Source organism: Phoca vitulina, unplaced genomic scaffold (genome assembly GCF_004348235.1).
Source record: "Phoca vitulina isolate PV1807 unplaced genomic scaffold, GSC_HSeal_1.0 scaffold43, whole genome shotgun sequence".
Lineage (NCBI taxonomy): Eukaryota > Metazoa > Chordata > Mammalia > Carnivora > Phocidae > Phoca > Phoca vitulina.
In genome coordinates this window covers 7,482,406-7,500,489 of record NW_022589746.1, presented here as the reverse complement: position 1 = coordinate 7,500,489, position 18,084 = coordinate 7,482,406, and the positions used below count along the sequence as shown (strand labels likewise).

At 40.9% G+C, this 18,084-nt stretch overlaps 1 protein-coding gene across 2 annotated transcripts in view; it reads right to left on the bottom strand.

Moving 5' to 3' along the window:
• RYR2 (ryanodine receptor 2) overlaps positions 1 to 18,084 on the bottom strand; it is a 739,460-nt gene that overhangs the window by 535,241 nt on the left and 186,135 nt on the right. The window contains exons 1-2 of one of the 2 annotated variants that reach the window (XM_032430320.1): positions 5,001 to 7,349; positions 3,615 to 3,734 (exon numbers count right to left, since the gene is read on the bottom strand). In XM_032430320.1, coding sequence (XP_032286211.1) covers positions 3,615 to 3,734; positions 5,001 to 5,027 — 147 coding nt within the window. In that variant the 5' untranslated portion in view covers positions 5,028 to 7,349. Of the gene's footprint in view, positions 1 to 3,614; positions 3,735 to 5,000; positions 7,350 to 18,084 lie in introns of those variants that run through there. The other variant, XM_032430318.1, reaches the window with a different exon arrangement.

Genomic DNA, 18,084 nt, shown 5'->3' with positions numbered 1-18,084 from the left:
TGCTTTCACCCAGTATTCAAAACACAACCATTCTTTTATGAGATTTCTCGGCTCTGTTTCCCTCCCTCCCCCTTACCTGATACTTCTCTATCCTTTGCTCCTGCTCAATCCATACTCGATTCTCAATCATTTCTCCTCAAAGCAAGGCCTGTCTAGAAGGAGGTTTTAACAGGTTCGTTTCAAAAGTCATAGGCCAAGACTGCTCCAGAAACACTGGTTCATCTTTACCATGCCTCCCTTGTCCCCTCCTGGTTTCAGCTGCTGTTTCCACACTGGCCCACCATGTCCTCCAGGAGTACGTGTAACCGATTTTTGGACACGACAGAAACCAGGCTGCCTTTCCTCCACTTTCTGCAATACACGTCTGGACACCCTATGTGGGGATTACATGTCATCTAGTTTACTCTAGATCCTACGTTGTCTGTGCATGTGGGGTTCTGCTATCTTCCAGGCCCTGACTGCTTTTATGTCAGGATTAGCGGATATGAGAACCTACGCTTCTCTGATAACTTCTCATCTCCCCTCAAAATTTTAATGATAACAAGGACAGTCTGTCTGAAAGGCACTAGGTTCCTAAAAGCAAAAGTCCAACATCCCCATCATAAAAGACAGAAAATGAAAAGTCATTCATATAAAGAATGCAAAGTATCCATGATTATAATTTACAAATGACTAACTGAAACATATCGTCAGGTTTGATGTTTGCACGTTCTACAGGAAAACCTATGCTGGAGTTATGAACCATCCTCTTTCAGGCAGAAATCTGCATGAAGAGCTGTCCAGGAACATGAAACAGTCTTCTGAAAAAGTCAGTCCTGCCTTTGATTAAAAGATTCTGTAGCTTAAGACATTTCTGGGATCATTTCCAGGAACACGTATATAATTTACAGTGACTGACTACTCACTGCCCCCAATAACTTTGTTCTCTCCACCTTTTTAATAAATGCAGAAGACAACAAACTTGGGGCGGGGGAAGAGGGGCCATCTCCCATTTTCCACCAATGAAACTCAAATCCAGATATATCTGCACAAAACACATCTGGACCCAGGCTTACATTTTTTTTTTTTTTAAAGATTTAATTTATTTATTTATTTGACAGAAAATGAGAGAGGGAACACAAGCAGGGGAAGTGGGAGAGGGCGAAGCAGGCTCCCTGCTGAGCAGGGGGCCCACTGCAGGGCTTGATCCCAGGACCCCGGGATCATGACCCGAACCAAAGGCAGACACTCAATGACTGAGCCACCCAGGTGCCCCCAGGCTTACATATTTTAAACATGAACTGAGATCCAGAGTTTTGACTCTCTGTAATTAGAGAAAATTAAAAGTCTATAAAAGATATAATTGGGCTAAGAATGGTGGTCCCCTTTCAAACTTAATGATCCACTTAATTTTGTGGATGACTTACTGGTTCAAGGCACTGTGCCTGGTACTAAGCAATAAGAGATAAGAAAATAAATGAGATATGCTCTGGTTCTCAGGGAATTCAGAAGCTGGTGTATGTATCTGAGAGCAGGTGAGAAAGTGGTGCAGGTATTATACAGAATTAAGCCCAACTGCCAACATAACAGAAGTATAAACAAAGCACTTAAGAAGGGCAGAGAACAGAAGTCAGGGATCTCGGAAAAAAGCAACCCAGAAGAGGGACTATTTGAAATAGGCTTTGAAGGACAAGCAGCATTTCAGCCAGCTGAGAAATACAGGAAAGAAATACAGCACAGGGACAACAAAAGCAAATGGAACTATGGAAAAAAAAAAAAAAAAACAATGACATAGTAGGGGATTTTTGAATAAGAGTGTATTTATGTTGTAAGAACTTACAAAAAAAAAAAAAGTTCAAATAGGTTTACTGAACTTCAATTGCTATTCATTCTATGCTTGATCAACATTCTCAGTATCTCATCCTACATGCAAATTTTCAAAGATGCTAGAAAAGAATAAAATAGGATGACAACAAAAACGGTCAAAATGGTCAGTTTGCTAGATCATCATCAGTTAACAATGAGACTGTCAAGTGACCCTCCTAGAAAGGAACCAGTTTAAACGGATGCCTAGCCCTAATCAACGCCTTGATTGCCGCATGATATGCCTACCACAAATCAGAAGCATTTGCTTTTAGTATTGGAAAACAGCTCTTACATTAAAGGAACAAGAGAACAATAGCCAGCACAGCGTTCAACATAATGTGAAAATCAAAAACCAGCCAGCTAAATGGTGCCTGGTTCTAGGCACTACAGAATATCAGAAACCACAGGGAATGTGCTCAATGTTAAAATGCTTAATATCTTCCTCTTAAGAATACTTTTCACAAGTAACACCTATCACCGTAATTTGTACAAAGAGAATGCTCAATAAATACTTGTCGAATCAAAAATAAATCTAACCCAGGCTATAAAACACATAATGTTTTGCCACCCACTATTACAATGTTAATCATGTTACCTGGCATTGAATTATTATAATAAATGAATCATATGTATACATTGCTCAGTATTTTTTCACAGAATAACCAAAGAGGTATTGTGGTATAAAGGAAAGAATCAGGGATTTGAAGCCAAAAGGCCAAGGTGTAAGTGTGAAAAACCCATTGCTAATACTGTGGCTTCGAATCACATTAAGCCTTTTAGGCATAGTACCTGACCTCTATTAGCTTCCCACGTCCCCACCTGTACAATGAATTTGACAGCAAGAACTATACACACTCTTACAGCAGCAGCTGAATGAGACTGTCTGTCAAAGGACTCCATAGACCAAAAAGTGCTACAGAAAAGATGACTACATGGACTGATTTCTGGTTGACTTCCTACCCATGAGACATCTTCCTCTTTCCCTTCTTCCACACAGTCGGATCTTTCAGCACATCGTGTACGTCCCCAAGGCATGCTGTCAATCTCCCCCAAGTCCCCCACCATCACTCTAGTCCGAAGAACCAGCAGCTCCCATCCAGATTTCCATCTCCCTGCTTCCATGCTTGCTCTCTCAACATCCTCCATCACGTAAGAGCCAAGATAATCTTTGCAATGTCTACATCAAATTGCACCACTCACCGGTTCCAATGGCCTCCCTTCATCCTAGAGCAAAACCTCAACTCCTGGCCATGCCTCGAAGCTCTCCGTGACCAGTCCCAGTTGAGGAGAACTAACTAGGGGCCCCTACATTACGTGGTTCCTCTTTCTGCAATGTTCCAGAATACTCAGGACTGCTCACTCTCTCCCTCACTTCATTCCAGATTGCTCAAGTGTCACTGCCTCAGACAGCCTTCCCCAAATATCCTTTGTGAAAGGGTGAGTCCTTGCCCCATCACTCTATACCCTATTATTCTGCTTTCTCCATAGCCCTGAGTTCCAAAATCACACCACTTATTTACTTGTTTACTTTTCCACTAAAATATAAACACCATGGGGGGTGAGAGCTCGGTCTCATTTCTGTCAACAATCTTCTCTGACTTGCAAAAAGTAGAGGCTCAACTAGAAATTTGCTTAACGAATGGTAAGCACATTTTTCAAATCCCCTTCAGTTTATCTGTTCCACACACAATAACAGAACGTCCATGAATAACTCCAATACCGCTAGTAAAACCCGAATACTTGAAAGGCCTCAAAAGGCTTTATCCCACCTTGGAATTCGAAGTGGACTCCAAGAAACAAAGTCGGTTGCCAAACCCTTCTGCGGCCAAACACAGTTTCTGTTGTTCTTTGTGGATGGTTGCGGTGCACTGCAGAACCACCTCGTCATCCTGCAGAGGGGGAGGAAAAGAGAAAAAGAAAATGAGGTTTGACATGACTAGACAGTCTAAATCAGACCTAGAAGACTTACTTTAGCGCCTATTAAAAATCGGAGAAAAATGTAACAACAACTGTCCCCACCCCCACAAAAAAAAGAAAAATCAGACAAAATCAATCCCTTGAGAATTTTCCCTTGTAAAAAAGGTAAGGTGGAAGGGGGAGAAAGAGCTGATTGCCACTCAGGCAGTCAACAGCTTCCTCACTATCATTACTGATCCCCAGAGGCAACCCACACGAGCAACGGTAAAATACAGAATCTCCATGTTAGCATGCTCGCACACAGTTTTAATCATCAAAATTACCAAGAAATTGTCTGACATCAAGTGTCATCGGGACCAGCACCAGTTCCAACAGCAGGTGCACACAGCACTCCAAAACCAGCACAGGAAGCCAGGTCAAGAACAGAACACTTGGGTTCAAATCGATCTGAAAAGTCATCTCAGCTCATCCACACACTGTTCACATTTCAAAGGACCCTTGGGTGCTTAAAAATGTGCAGAGAGAGAGAGGATCTGCTAGTTCAGTCCTGTGAAATCCACGCTGGTTTCCAATTAACTAAGCAGCATTACAGGGCAAGTTATGCCAGGGGAAAGATGATACATGGGACGACTCAGTGTAGGCAGCATGAGGACTGCAAGAAGCATGGACTTGAGACCCAGCGACAGCTCGAGCTGGACTGCCACCCTGGCTCAGCCATCCGCAGGTTAAAGATGCTAGCCAAAGCACTGAGTCTCTAAAAGGACAAGGTAAGCGAGTCACACAGAGACTGCTATGCAGAAGGCGCTCAACAGACAGTAAGTGGGAGATAGCATTGTCATTTTTAAACAAAATACCTCATTTTAACAAGTTCTAAGTAGCCACTGTCTAAACAGTCTAACCACTTGACACTTAAAGCAGTCAAAAAACAAATATATTCATTGACCCCTTTAATTAGAATGGGAGAGAAAAGGGACAATCAAGTATAACCTAGGAGACCCTCATCATGGAAGAACGGCAGAGTGGGGGTGAGGAGATGTGATAAAAATTCAAAAGCAGAAAACAAGCCTTTTGGGTTGACCCAAAGAATATGCTGTGTCAAATGGAAAAGTACAACTCCAATCTGCATTTAAAACCTTTATAATGTTAAGTATTTGTTTTCTTTCCTACATGGTGCAGCAATACCGAATAGCTGGCTTCCAGCACCAGTCACAGGCAAAGTCCAATCTCTTAATAATCACCTCCCAACTCTCCCTCCAGGTGCTCATTAATTTCCAGCGAACATTCAATTGTTACATTTAAGAAGTCATCCGCTAAAAAAAAAAAAATAGCATTATTTTCATATAACAAGTACATCTGAATATTAATTCATGCTCAGCATGGCTATAATAAAAATAATGAAGGGTTTTTGTTGCTTATATAATCTGCAAAATCAAAGATATTTTGTTTTCCACATGTGGAGCCTAATAACAAAGAACCAAATTGTGTTGATGTGCTCATTGCCTTACCAAATCCCCCCAGTCTTTTACTATCTTGTCTTACTCACCCTCTGGAACTAACTCGAGCATGCAATCTGCACTCTTGGGTAAAATGGGCTCCTCTGGATGTTGGAGACCATCTAAATTCCATTTAGTAAATAATTACTTTAATGCACTCATTAAAGACGGTTTGAGAATGAGAATTAAGAGAAAATAGAAAGGTATAGGACAGGCGAGAATAACGTGATACTCAGGAAGCCCCCAAAAGAAGAGGGGGCACATCACATTTGCCAAGAAGTATAGTGTATGTCGGTCCTGGCATTAACTGATTTATTCTTCACCACATCCTGTGATGTAAAGATCATCCATACATAGACAGACGAGGACAATGAGGCTCAAGGTAACTTGTTGCTCACAGAGAGGGCTGATCATACATATGTCTAAGAACTGGTCATTCAACCTAATTTATCTGAATCTCAAAGTCCTCGGCCCCACGCTGCTTCTAGAGGCTCAACTGATTCTTTTACTACATTTGTTATCTAGAAAAGTACTTCTCAATCTTTAATGTACATCCAATCACCTGCTGAAGTGCAGATTCTGGTTCTGCTGGGCTTGGGTGGGGCTGATTCTACATTTTCAACCAGTGGATTTGAGGAGCTAGGATGCCCAATGGGTCCCAGAAAGGACAGAGATCCCAGGAGACAGGTGAGCAGTCTCTTACAAGAGCTTGGAGGCAATCAGTAACAGCTGAATATTAAAGCAAGTGTATACTTTGGACAGAACCAGAAATGAGAGCACACGTGGAGATGCTCATTAATATGTGGTCCATACCAACCATGTTAGGGAAGGGAACCAATATAAATAATATACTGAACTGCCCTACTAAGCTTATAAAACCAACTCACTTGTGCCAAGTGTCCCTTTAATCTAATGCCTTAACACTAGATTACTGTGTGATGGAGTGTCTGGCCACAAAGCAACATGAAGTTCAAAAGCGCTCTGCCACATCACCAAGGAGAGAGGCTAAATACGACGTTCAATCACGATTCCACTTTGAATGATAGAACCTAGCCTGACGTACTTAAAAGGCTTTTTCCAGTTTACCTGGGAGCAGTTTTTATTTTACATTCCAGTAAGCAGAGGGTTTCTTTCTGACAGAAACTAAAATATACTCACAGCATTGGATGGACCAAACACCAATTCATAAATACCTGCCAGTCCCCTTTAATTAACCTATCATTCATCTCGAAGCATCATTTTTCTCCAGAACCACTCTGGTTTGACAGCCTACTGACTATGCATTGGAAAAGTCTCAGTAAGTAGCTTTTTTCTTATAACCCATGTGCAGTAAATCTGGTTTTTGCCAACATATACATGTGTGCATACGGATCTAGATACACACATACACATACATGAAATATCTTTTCTATTCTAAGAACAGAGACTAAGCACAGCCTCATACTGATGGGATCCAGAGAGTTAACACTATTAAGGTAACAGAACAATAAGGCTATAGGTTAAAGTGTGTCTCTTGGGTCATAAGGCTTCTGAATTAGTCTCTGCCACCTGGCCTGAGGTCCAGGCTCCTAATGTCTCATTTCCAGTCTTCACATTTTAATTCCATGTGTCAGTGGTGTACCAGAGTGCCAAAATGCACACAATGGCCACCACTTTTCCAGCCTTAGTCCATAAGAACTAAAATCTTCCTCCAATATTAACCTTTCAGTATTCTTTGTTTTTGTTAATATTGGAGGAAGTATATTCTTCCTCCGATATTAACCTTTCAGTATTCTTTGTTTTTGTTAATATTGGAGGAAGTATATTCTTCCTCCAATATTAACCTTTCAGTATTCAGTAATGTAGAGTCCTCATGTCTTAGGTCTAGTACCCAGGGCTACAAATTCTGATTCAACTTACAAGAAATCCTATCCCATAACCAAAATGCTACAAAAGTATATTCTGCCTACATTCTATTATTTCATTTTTTTAATTTCAAAGTCTGTTAGTTAAAGGCGAATGACTAGCATGAAAAGATACTAGAACTTTCCTGGAAATACCTGAACTTACACCATTGCCCATTTTATATAAAACAAACTGGAAAAAATAAAGTTACTAGTTTTTGTTTTTTGTCTTTTTGTTTTGTTTTGTTTTACAAATTTAGAATAAAATAAAATGTAAAAAAAAAATATTCTAGGAGAAACTTCATGAACTTTGTGAAGATAAATAGCACTTCAGCGAGAGTGCTATCTGGCTTATGATCCCCAAGGTCCTATGGATTCTATGCCAAATCCAGCAATTTCAAATCCATCAATTTCTCACCACACCAGCTACCATCATCTCTTGGTTATTATCTTCAAAACCCAATGAATAGTTTTCCACACTGCAAACTCCCTTCCAATGGTCACCCCATCAACCTGACTGTAATGCTTCCTGGCTTAAAATCTTTTAATGGCTTCCCATTGCTCTAAGGAAAAAGACCAAAAAACTCTAGTCTACAAGGCCCCACACCGCATAGAAAAGTACCAGCCTGACATTTCCTCCAACCAACCTTCCTTCCTTCGTTCATTCATTCCTGTGCTCCTACAGGACTTTGCACATACTATTAAACCCTTTCTCCCTCCTCTAGTTAAGACATATTCATCTTTCAAATCTTAACTCAAGCATCCATTCCTGAGGTGGGCCTTCCCTGACCCACCAGGCTGCATCAGTTTCTTTGTTTCGTGCTCCTACACCACTATATTCCTTCAGTTTAAATAACTGAATGCATAATGACATTATTAAATTACAGTGCCTACCACCACACTGGGCAAATATAACATACTCAGTAAAGGATTATCTTAATCCACTTTATGATTGCTCATAAATATGTGTTGCCATGCTGACAAATTGAATTGCTTTTTAGAATTGCCAAGGTAGGGGTGCCTGGGTGGCTCAGTCGTTAAGCGTCTGCCTTCGGCTCAGGTCATGATCCCAGGGTCCTGGGATTGAGCCCCACATCGGGCTCCCTGCTCTGCGGGGAAGCCTGCTTCTCCCTCTCCCACTCCCCCTGCTTGTGCTCTCTCTCTCACTGTATCTCTCTCTGTCAAATAAATAAATAAAATCTTTAAAAAAAAAAAAAAAAGAATTGCCAAGGTAAGACCCTACCTTTCCAATTAAAGCTAGCATGGTATGATCCCATTAAGTGATTTTCTGGTTATATTCAGCCAGGAAATAGGGCAGTATTTGAGGAAAATTGCTGATCCTATTATATTTATGACAAATTTTAATGGATTGTAAGCATCTGTGGCATCAATATAAAACCCAATGGGATTACTGGGGGGAAAAAAAGCAGTCTAGTCCCTCATTTCCCTATAAACGTAATAAAACTTTGGTTACAACTCTTTCCATATGCAATCTAAGCAAATCAAACATACTGTCCTCTTGAAAAGTCAAGAAATGTTCTTCATAACTCAGGTCATTAAAAAGTCCCTCAAATCACACCAGGGACTTTTCTTAGATGCTTATAATGCTTGTCTTTTGAAATGTTTATCCACATCTAGACCTTCTGTAACTTGTCTTCTCCCACAGTTAGACACAATTGGCTCCAACTCAAAAAGCTCACTATATGTATTGCATCCTATGGCTACTGGTCAAGCAGGTCAGATTGAATTCCATAGAAACCAGGTGTCCACTGAAAATAAGTGTTTTGGGATGCGTGGGTGGCTCAGCTGGTTAGGCACTGGACTCTTGATTTCAGCTCAGTCGTGATCTCATGGGATCAAGCCCCACCGTGGGCTTCACATTGAACATGAAGCCTGCTTGGGATTCTTTCTCTCTCCTTCTCTCTCTTTATTTGCCCCTCCCCTCCCCATGCACATGCACATGCTCTCTAAAAAGAAAAAGAGAAAAGCACTTCAGTTAAAACCCAAAGCAATCACATCATCCAATTTAGATATAGTAAATGCTCCATAAATATACGCTGGATTAAATTTTTTTTGTTAAAGGCTCTTGTACTCTTCCTGTGACCTGACAACTCTTTAGAACAGAGATTAATGCTGCATTCCAGGCAATTCTGTGATGAGTAAATAAGACATGATTTCTAGAACAAATGCTGCCAAGTCTGCTGGAATAGTATAACATGGGAAATAATTATCAAACAACAGCCGTAGCTTCTTTCAGACATTTATTTATCATTTAATAAATATTTACTGAGGATCTAATATGTAATAGGATATGTCCTAAGCACTTGAGATAAATCACTGTATAAATTGAAGATCCCTGAACTCATTAGGCCTGCATTCTGGTAGGGGAAGAGGAAGAATAAACAAAAACACAACAAACTTGTAAACTACATTAAAGGCAAAAAGTTCTGTGGAAAAAAATGGAACAGTATAAGGGGGATCAGGAGTGCCCCTGTGGTGGGAAGGTTGAAATTATGAATAGAATTGTCAGGCCTCATTGAGGGGATGACTTCCGAGCAAGACTTGAAGCAGGGAAGGAGAATGGGGACTGCAAGTTGAGGGATGGCCAATGAAAGTCCCCAAGGCAGGAGAACATCCAGCATGTTCAAGAAAACAGAGGATGTCCTTGTGGCTGGAACAGAGTAGTCAGAGGGAGGAGGGTGCAAGGTAATAGGTGGGACCAGATCATGAAAGGCCTTGAGCCCAGTGTCAGATTCTTGGCTTCCACTGAGGGAATGGGAAGTCCACTGGAATGGGAAGTGTGGATTTAGTACACTGCAGGGAAACAAGGAGGGAGCAGACTGACCTAAAGGGGGTGACTTCAGCCAATCAGGGGAGAGGAAAGTGATTCAGATGAAGGTGTAGCAGTGTAGGTGGACCGAAGTGAGCCAATTGTAGACACATGCTGCATTTATTGAGTGCCTCCTATATTCCAGAACTGTGGTAAGTGGTCACAAATTTGTCTCCCTATACATCATCATCGCATCTGGCTTTTCTGGCAAATGGCCAAATAAAATGTTATCGCTAGTATGTTTTTCTTACAGCAAATATGTGGTTATCGGAACAAATGAGTTAAGAAAAAAAAAGCTCCTATTTTTGGTCTTGTACCAAGTTTATATTCATTCATTAAAAAAAAAAAAAAAAAAAGCCTATCCTCAGTTTGCTCATTAGTAGAACCATAAAAATGACCGTGCAAAGCAATCTTTGGGAATATTATTTATGATTGTTCCATGAGCTTTAAAAATTTTTGTCCAAACCATCAGTTATAAAAGTACCAAGAAATGAAAAAAATAGTCAACTATTTAGCCCCTTATAATCTAAAACATTAAAAACACAGATTAAGGTGTCTTTGTTCTTTGTAAAACCCTTATCAAGGGCAGTCTGAACAGGGCCCGCTTTATCCTTCTCATGATGTAACTTTCCTTCTGGAAGGAGCACCTCCTCCGTGTCTCGGCAAACAGTCACACTCCTCCATTTGGATCATTCCCGGCATTTTCAGAGTTTAATGTGAATTTCTTAACCAGTGTCATTTCTTCTGGGACATCTCCATCCTCTTTGTCACAACCATGTTCCTCATTTATGTCAATAAGGTCACCTTCACTCAGTCCCTCAGGCTGCACATCTACGGTTTCTCAAGGGGCAACCTTGTCCGCACTCCCACACTCCGATACTGCTTCTACGATTCCACTTACGTTCCATCAGAATTTCATTTCCAGCATTCCTACTTTTTCTTTACTGCCCTTTCGTTTTTGATGGCCAATTCCCACTTACCCATGTTCCGGAAATGCCCCAAGCCTTGCTCACAGGGACGAGGAGGTAATGAATGCTCCAGGTGTGGTCTGTGTGGGACGTGAAGAACAGAGGTGCAGTGACCAATCACCACAGGCTTAGAAAGAAGCGCTGTGATTGGTCACTGATCATGACGTCCATCTGGTATGTATTTGACGGCAATTCATAAACTCAAGAGCTAGCAGTGAAATCTGTGCTTTATGCAGTTACTCACAGTTAATACATCATGGTAAATGAAATCTGAACCATGATGTTGGGCTACTGATGCCATTTAACCAAATCCGCCAACTGAAATTGTGCCTTTGATAAGCATGCAAAGTGCAGGTGGACACCTATGTTTGAGAACCTTACTAAAGGTACAGTAATTTGAACATATTATCAAGGTTGAAGCAGCAGGATTTGCTAACAAATTATATGAAAAAAAAAATCCAGAAAGCTATTTCAGAAATTGTGGTTGTACATCTGGACAAAAATAAAATTGTCACACTAGAGAGAAACCCTATAAATAAAATGAATGCAGGAGAGCCTTCAACCACAGATATAACCTTTATGCCCACCCGGAAACTCAGAAAGGGAGACACCCTATGACTATATTCTTGGTATAAGAATCTTCAGTCATCATTCAGCCCTAAAAAGTACATTTTTACTCAGCCATCAGAAAGGATGAATACCCAACTTTTGCATCAACATGGATGGGACTGGCGATTATGCTAAGTGAAATAAGCATAAAAGGTCAATTATCACATGGTTTCACTTATTTGTGGAACATAAGGAATAGCATGGAGGACATTAGGAGAAGGAAGGGAAAAATGAAGGGAGGGAAATCAGAGGGGGGAGACAAACCATGAGAGACTATGGACTCCGAGAAACAAACTGAGGGTTTTAGAGGGAAGGGGGGTGGAGGGATGGGTTAGCCCAGTGACGGGTATTAAGGAGGGCACGTACTGCATGGAGCACTGGGTGTTATATGCAAACAATGAATCATGGAACACTACATCAAAAACTAATGATGTACTGTATGGTGACTAACATAACATAATAAAATTAAATTAAATTTTTAAAAAGTACATTTTTTAATTCACACTAGTAAAAATACATTAAGAATGTCTGTGGTAAAGCCTTTAACGCATACTCTGTCCCTAGATAACATCAGAGACTTCACAGTGCAGAGAAATCCTATAACTGTGGTGAATACAGAAAAGCCCTCGGCCAGAGCACACACCTATAAGGACACCAGACAACCCATACAAGGGGAAAGACTATATGAATATAATGATTATGGGGAAGACATCAGCCAGAAGGCTAACCTTTATTCACACTAAAGAATTCATATGACAGAGCAACTCTATGCACTCAATCAGTGTGGAAAGGCCTTCATTGATAAATAAAAAACATGAGCAAATTTGCACTAGAGAGAAGGTCCATCTCTGTGATCACTGTAGAGGGGCTTCGTGTGAGTTCCAGCCCCAATGTGTATAAGAAAACTGCAAAAGTCATCATCTTTAAGAAAGAAGGCAAGGTGGGGCACCTGGGTGGCTCAGTCTGTTAAACGTCTGCCTTCAGCTCAGGTCATGATCCCAGGGTCCTGGGATCGAGCCCTGCATCGGGCTCCCTGCTCCGTGGGGAGCCTGCTTCTCCCTCTCCCTCTGCCTCTCCCTCTGCCTCTGCCTCCCACTTCTCCTGCTTATGCTTTCTCTCTGTCAAATAAATAAAATCAGAAGGAAGGAAGGAAGGAAAGAAGGAAGGAAGGAAGGAAAGAAGAAGGAAAGAAGAAGGAAAGAAGGAAAGAAGGAAAGGTGATGTTTACCAGGAGGTACAATTCTCTTGGAGAATGCCAGATAATTCCTGCTCCAAAAGCCTATCAGTGAAGAAACCATCTGAGATTCTCTACTTATAGAGCAACACCTGTAAGACAGGTATGGATTCGAAATGCACAACACAACTCAGTGTCAGGAATGAAGAGCTATCCTCCATGATCACTCATTCCTTGATCAACATTAAAGACTTCATCTGGGGCACCTAGAATGCTCAGTGGTTAAGTGTCTGCCTTCAGCTCAGGTCATGATCCCAGGATCCTGGGATCCAGCCCCGCATTGGGCTCCCTGCTCAGCGGAAAGCCTGCTTCTCCCTCTCCCACTCCCCCTGCTTGTGTTCCTACTCTCGCTTTGTCTCTGTCAAATAAATAAATAAAATCTTCTAAAAAAATTTTTTAAAAATAAAGACTTCACCTGAAGAGACACTTATCAAGTCAAGTCAAGCTTCAGCTGGAGCTCACAACAGAAAACCCATACTGGAAGGACACTCCATGAAGAACCCAATTCTAGCAACAATTGCCAAATGACTTATTACTGAAAAGATGTAAGATAGAGATGTAATGCTGTGAAAAATGGTGAGTGCAGAATTTGGTAACAGATGATAAAATTATAATATCAAATGATAATCAAGCAAAAACATGCTCAATAAATTTGTACTTGTGAATATGAATGCAGTAAAAATTGTTGAAAATCTAATGTGTTGCTATTTACCTTGACATAACCATGAAAATATGCTGAGTGAGAATGAGCCATTTTTTTCCATTAATAATCCTTCCCTGTTGATCAATTAGATGGCTCCTGCCATTCATGCAGCACTAAACATAATTATAAATACTTAGGTGAATCAGAAAATAACTCAATGCAACTAAAAAAATGTAGAATACAAAATAATGCACCTTTATTGAAGTGTTAAAGTGTGTAATAACGTAAGACTGAATAGAATCCTAAATACATAATTTATAAAAAATAAATTGGGTTCCTATATACTATCCTACATAAAAAATAATTCTAAGGATTAAAGATTTGGGGCGTCTGGGTGGCTCAGTTGGTAAAGCATCTGCCTTTAGCTCAGTGTCCTGGGATCAAGCCCAGTGTCAGGCTTCACACTCAGTGAAGAGTCTGCTTTTCTGCCCCTCCCCCTGCTCATTCTCTCTCTCTCTCTAATAAAAATTAAAATTAAAAAAGAATTAAAGATTTAAATTATAAAGGCAAACTTTCAGAGTTTTAGAAGAAAATATGGGTGAATATCGGTATAAATTTATAATAAAAGAGGATTTCTCAAGTAAGACATAAAGAACACAAGAGATTGAGAAATTCAACTTTACTAAAATTAAGAACCTCTATTCAATAAAAATCACCATAAAGTAAAGCAACAAACCAAGATCTATGAGAAGATATTTGAAATTCATCCTAGAAACAAATACACACATAAAGGATTTATAAAAGTCACTGAGGAAAAAAAAATAGAAAAATAGGCAAAAAGCATGAATAGCATCTCGGCAGAAAATGAAATTCAAATGGTGAATTACAAGAAAAGAGGTTCAATCTCATTAGTAATTAGAGAAATACAGACTAATAGGGAAATAAAACCCATTTTATATTCTCTAAACTGCCAAGGTGGGGGGGGGGAGCCTGACAATACCAAGTGTTGGCACCAATGTGGAAAACTGGGAACTCTTGTACATGTATGATGGGAGAATGGTTAAAAACCATTTTAGGAAACAATTTGGCATCGAAGTTGCAAATGCATGCCTTGCAACCTGGCAGTTCCATTCCTAAATAAATTCCCCAGAGAAAAATCTTGTTTATTTGTATGAGAAAGCATGTATATTAATGTTCATAACTGCACCAAAATCATGAATGAGAAATGGTGCTAACCATCACATTCAACAGAAGCAACAAGAAGAGGGTCATAAGACTGGAAACCAAGGAATGGGTTGAGGTGAGCATTTCAGAAGGGAGGCCATGAATAGTTCATGTGTGCCAGAAGAACTCTCTTTTGTGGTGCCTATCATGTGACTCAGGGGCAGACATGGCTACCTCAGGGGTCTAAGCCGAGCTGGACATCAGTAAAAGGGTCACAAGTCTTGGAAAAGGAGAGGAACCAGGACATCAAAGTCTAGAAGTACACCAGATTCTCCAAATGACTAGTTCAGGACTCCTGGCCAAAAGACATAATGCTTTGCAATGAAACTAAAGGCACTGAAGCAAAACTAAAGACTCATAATCTCTCTCCCACACACACAGAGCGAGAGGGTATGTCAAAGCCAGTGAAGCATGGGAAGCACCAATGGATCAACACTGCAGAAGCCTGGGGTAAAAAATCTATTCTCCTCCTGAGTAATATTTTTATTGGCAGGGATATGATCCATTTGCACTCCAGTGTGACTGCTCAATCCTCATCTCCTCACCAGTAAGTTAACTGAATATCCTTCCAGGTCCCTTCCAGCACTCGAATTTTAGGGTTCTGTGGAAAAGACAAAAGGAGAAGAGAGAATTCCTCTCCGGTAGAAATTCAGAGACAGCAATTACATGTACCTTTCACACTTTTACTGTATAAACTATCTCTAGCTTCCTCTTTTTTTTCCCCCCTCTTTTCATGGTAGAGGATATCTAAACTAAAGGATATCTCATTAGCATCCTTAACTATTCATGCTGTGTATGTGTTTTTTTTGTTTTAATTTAATTTTATTATGTTATGTTAATCACCATACATTACATCATTAGTTTTTGATGTAGTGATCCATGATTCATTGTTTGCGTATAACACCCAGTGCTCCATTCAATATGTGCCCTCTTTAATACCCATCACCAGGCTAACCCCTCCCCCCACCCCCTCCCCTCTAAAACCCTCAGTTTGTTTCTCAGAGTCCATAGTCTCTCATGGTTCATCTCCCCCTCCGATTCCCCCCACCTTTGTTTTTCCCTTCCTACTACCGTCTTTTTTTTTTTAACATATAATGTATTATATGTAGTTTTATGCAAGAGGATAGTAGCACTTTTTTTTTTTAATCTCTTCTATTACAGAAGTAATCTGAGGCTCGGTGCTGATGACCATCAGGCAGAAGTACATACACAAAATGGCATATACGAGCTGATGAGCTACGAGGGCAGCCTTAGCACATGCCTGGGTAATGTCAGCTGAAGGGGAGCTGGACAGAAACACCCAAATGTCGGAGAAGATCAAGACATAACACCTCTTAATTTCCCAGTCACAAGTGGCAGCCATCCAAACGTAAGGCACAAGGCAGAAAGTTTCCTCTGAATATATAAACATTTCATCAATGACTTTCAATGCCCAGTCTGGTAGAAAAAAACACTTCCATTAGAGAGGAACTTTACCTTTTCAATCTTGATACACTGTATCAGGAAATCCATCAGCGCGCAGTAAATTTAGTGCACCAATCAGCTCTAAGGAAACCCTCTGGCTTCTCTGGGATATGCACTGTTCTAACCAACAGAGTAGAGTCCAACCCTGCCGTTCTCCTCACAGGCTGGCAGCTAGCTTTAGGGATGTGGAGTTTTAGCTTCCTACCAACCTAAGACTTGGCAAAAAATAAAAGCTGGAATCATCTACGAATGTTTTGAATGCTGCAGAAACCAACAGAAAGATCAAACAAGGTACAGATAAGCCTTTATCTTATGAAGGGTCACAAATAATGACCCCATTTTAATAGGTCTATATTCCTCTTGGAATTTGGCATACGCAAAATGTAAATCTTCCTTGAATTCCCCCCAATTTTGCCATCTCCCGTTGTTTCTTCTCTCCATAGCCAGCACTGTCAATCAATGTAATTAAAACCAGACACCTTGGGGAGCCTGGGGGCTCAGTCGATTAAGTGTCTGACTCTTGATTTCGGTTCAGGTGATGAACTCAGGGTCCTGGGATTGAGCCCCATCTTGGGCTCCATGCTCAGCGTGGAGTGTATTTGGGATTCTCGGTCTCCTTCTCCCTCTGCTCCTCTCCCGTGCACGGTATCTCTAAAATAAATAAAATCTTAAAAAAAAACAAATACCTAACTTCCTGCTACTAACTCCTGTGTTCCTCTCATCTGCTCTCCCACCACCCCAGGCTTCATGCAAGTCAACTCATTCTCATGGTCTATCAGGCCGCCCATGCTCTATTTTCTCCAGCTCTACAACTCTCTCTCATGTCTTTCCCCATGTTGCTCATTACAATCCAGCCATACACATCTCCTTCTTTTCTTCAAATGTGGAAAGCCCTTTTCTGCCTTGTTTTTCCCTTCACAAAAATGTTCTTCTTCTGGACCTTTGCAAAGCCTGCTCCTAACCATTATCGAGGTCTGAGCTTATCGTTCTCTCTGCTGCTTACCACCCTACCCCAGCCTCATCACTCTCATTCCTTTATACCACGGGTCATGCTCTGCAATTGTCTTGTTTTCTTGCTCATTGTCTTCTCCCCTAAAATTATGTACACGCCATGAACAAAGAGCTTTTGCCTACCTTGTTTATACTGATCCCTAGTGCCCAGCACACAGTAGGCATTCATAAAGGATATCTGAAGAATAAAAGAATGAATGGATTATTTCTATGCCTTTAAAAGGGAAAGGAACTGCCATTTATTATTTGCTAGAACTACCTCCTCCCCAGGGACAGCTAAGGACCACAAAGCATCTATGTCCCACGTACCGTGCATTTCCTCAATGACACATCAAGGGAAGTTCTAGGTCAGTTCTACTTAGTAACTTCTACTCATCACAGTGCACAGCATCTGGCCCAGAACACAGTCAATGAATGAGTAAATGAAGAGCGCTAGGAGTTAAGTACTATTATTGTGCTTATGAGGATGAGTAGGAGCTATTACTACAGCTACTTTACAGATGAGAAAAAGGCATCCTGACGGTAAATTGCTTGCCCGTGGTTACCCAGCTGGGGTGGGGTGGAATGGGACTGAAAGCCTATCTTCAAACCTCCGTGCTGCACAATTCTACATGCACTGACGTAAAACCATTGCACCAGGAGTCTGCCCGGGGAAATTAAGGGATCTACCCAGAAACTGAACCTAATCCTCCAATTTCCTTTTATCAAATATGTTTGATAATGTGGCTACAGGTAAAGTGAGCAAAGTTATCACATGCAGATTGAACTGTGTTAAAAACAAAGTCCAGTGAGGGCACCTGAGTGGAAGCGTCACTTGAGTGTTCGACTCCTGGTTTCGGCTCAGGTCCTGATCTCAGAATCAGGGGATTGAGCGCCGCATTAGGCTCTGTGCTCAGCCTGGAGTTTCCTTGAGATTCTCTATCCCTCTGCCCCCACCCCCGCTCTCTAAAATTAAATAACTTT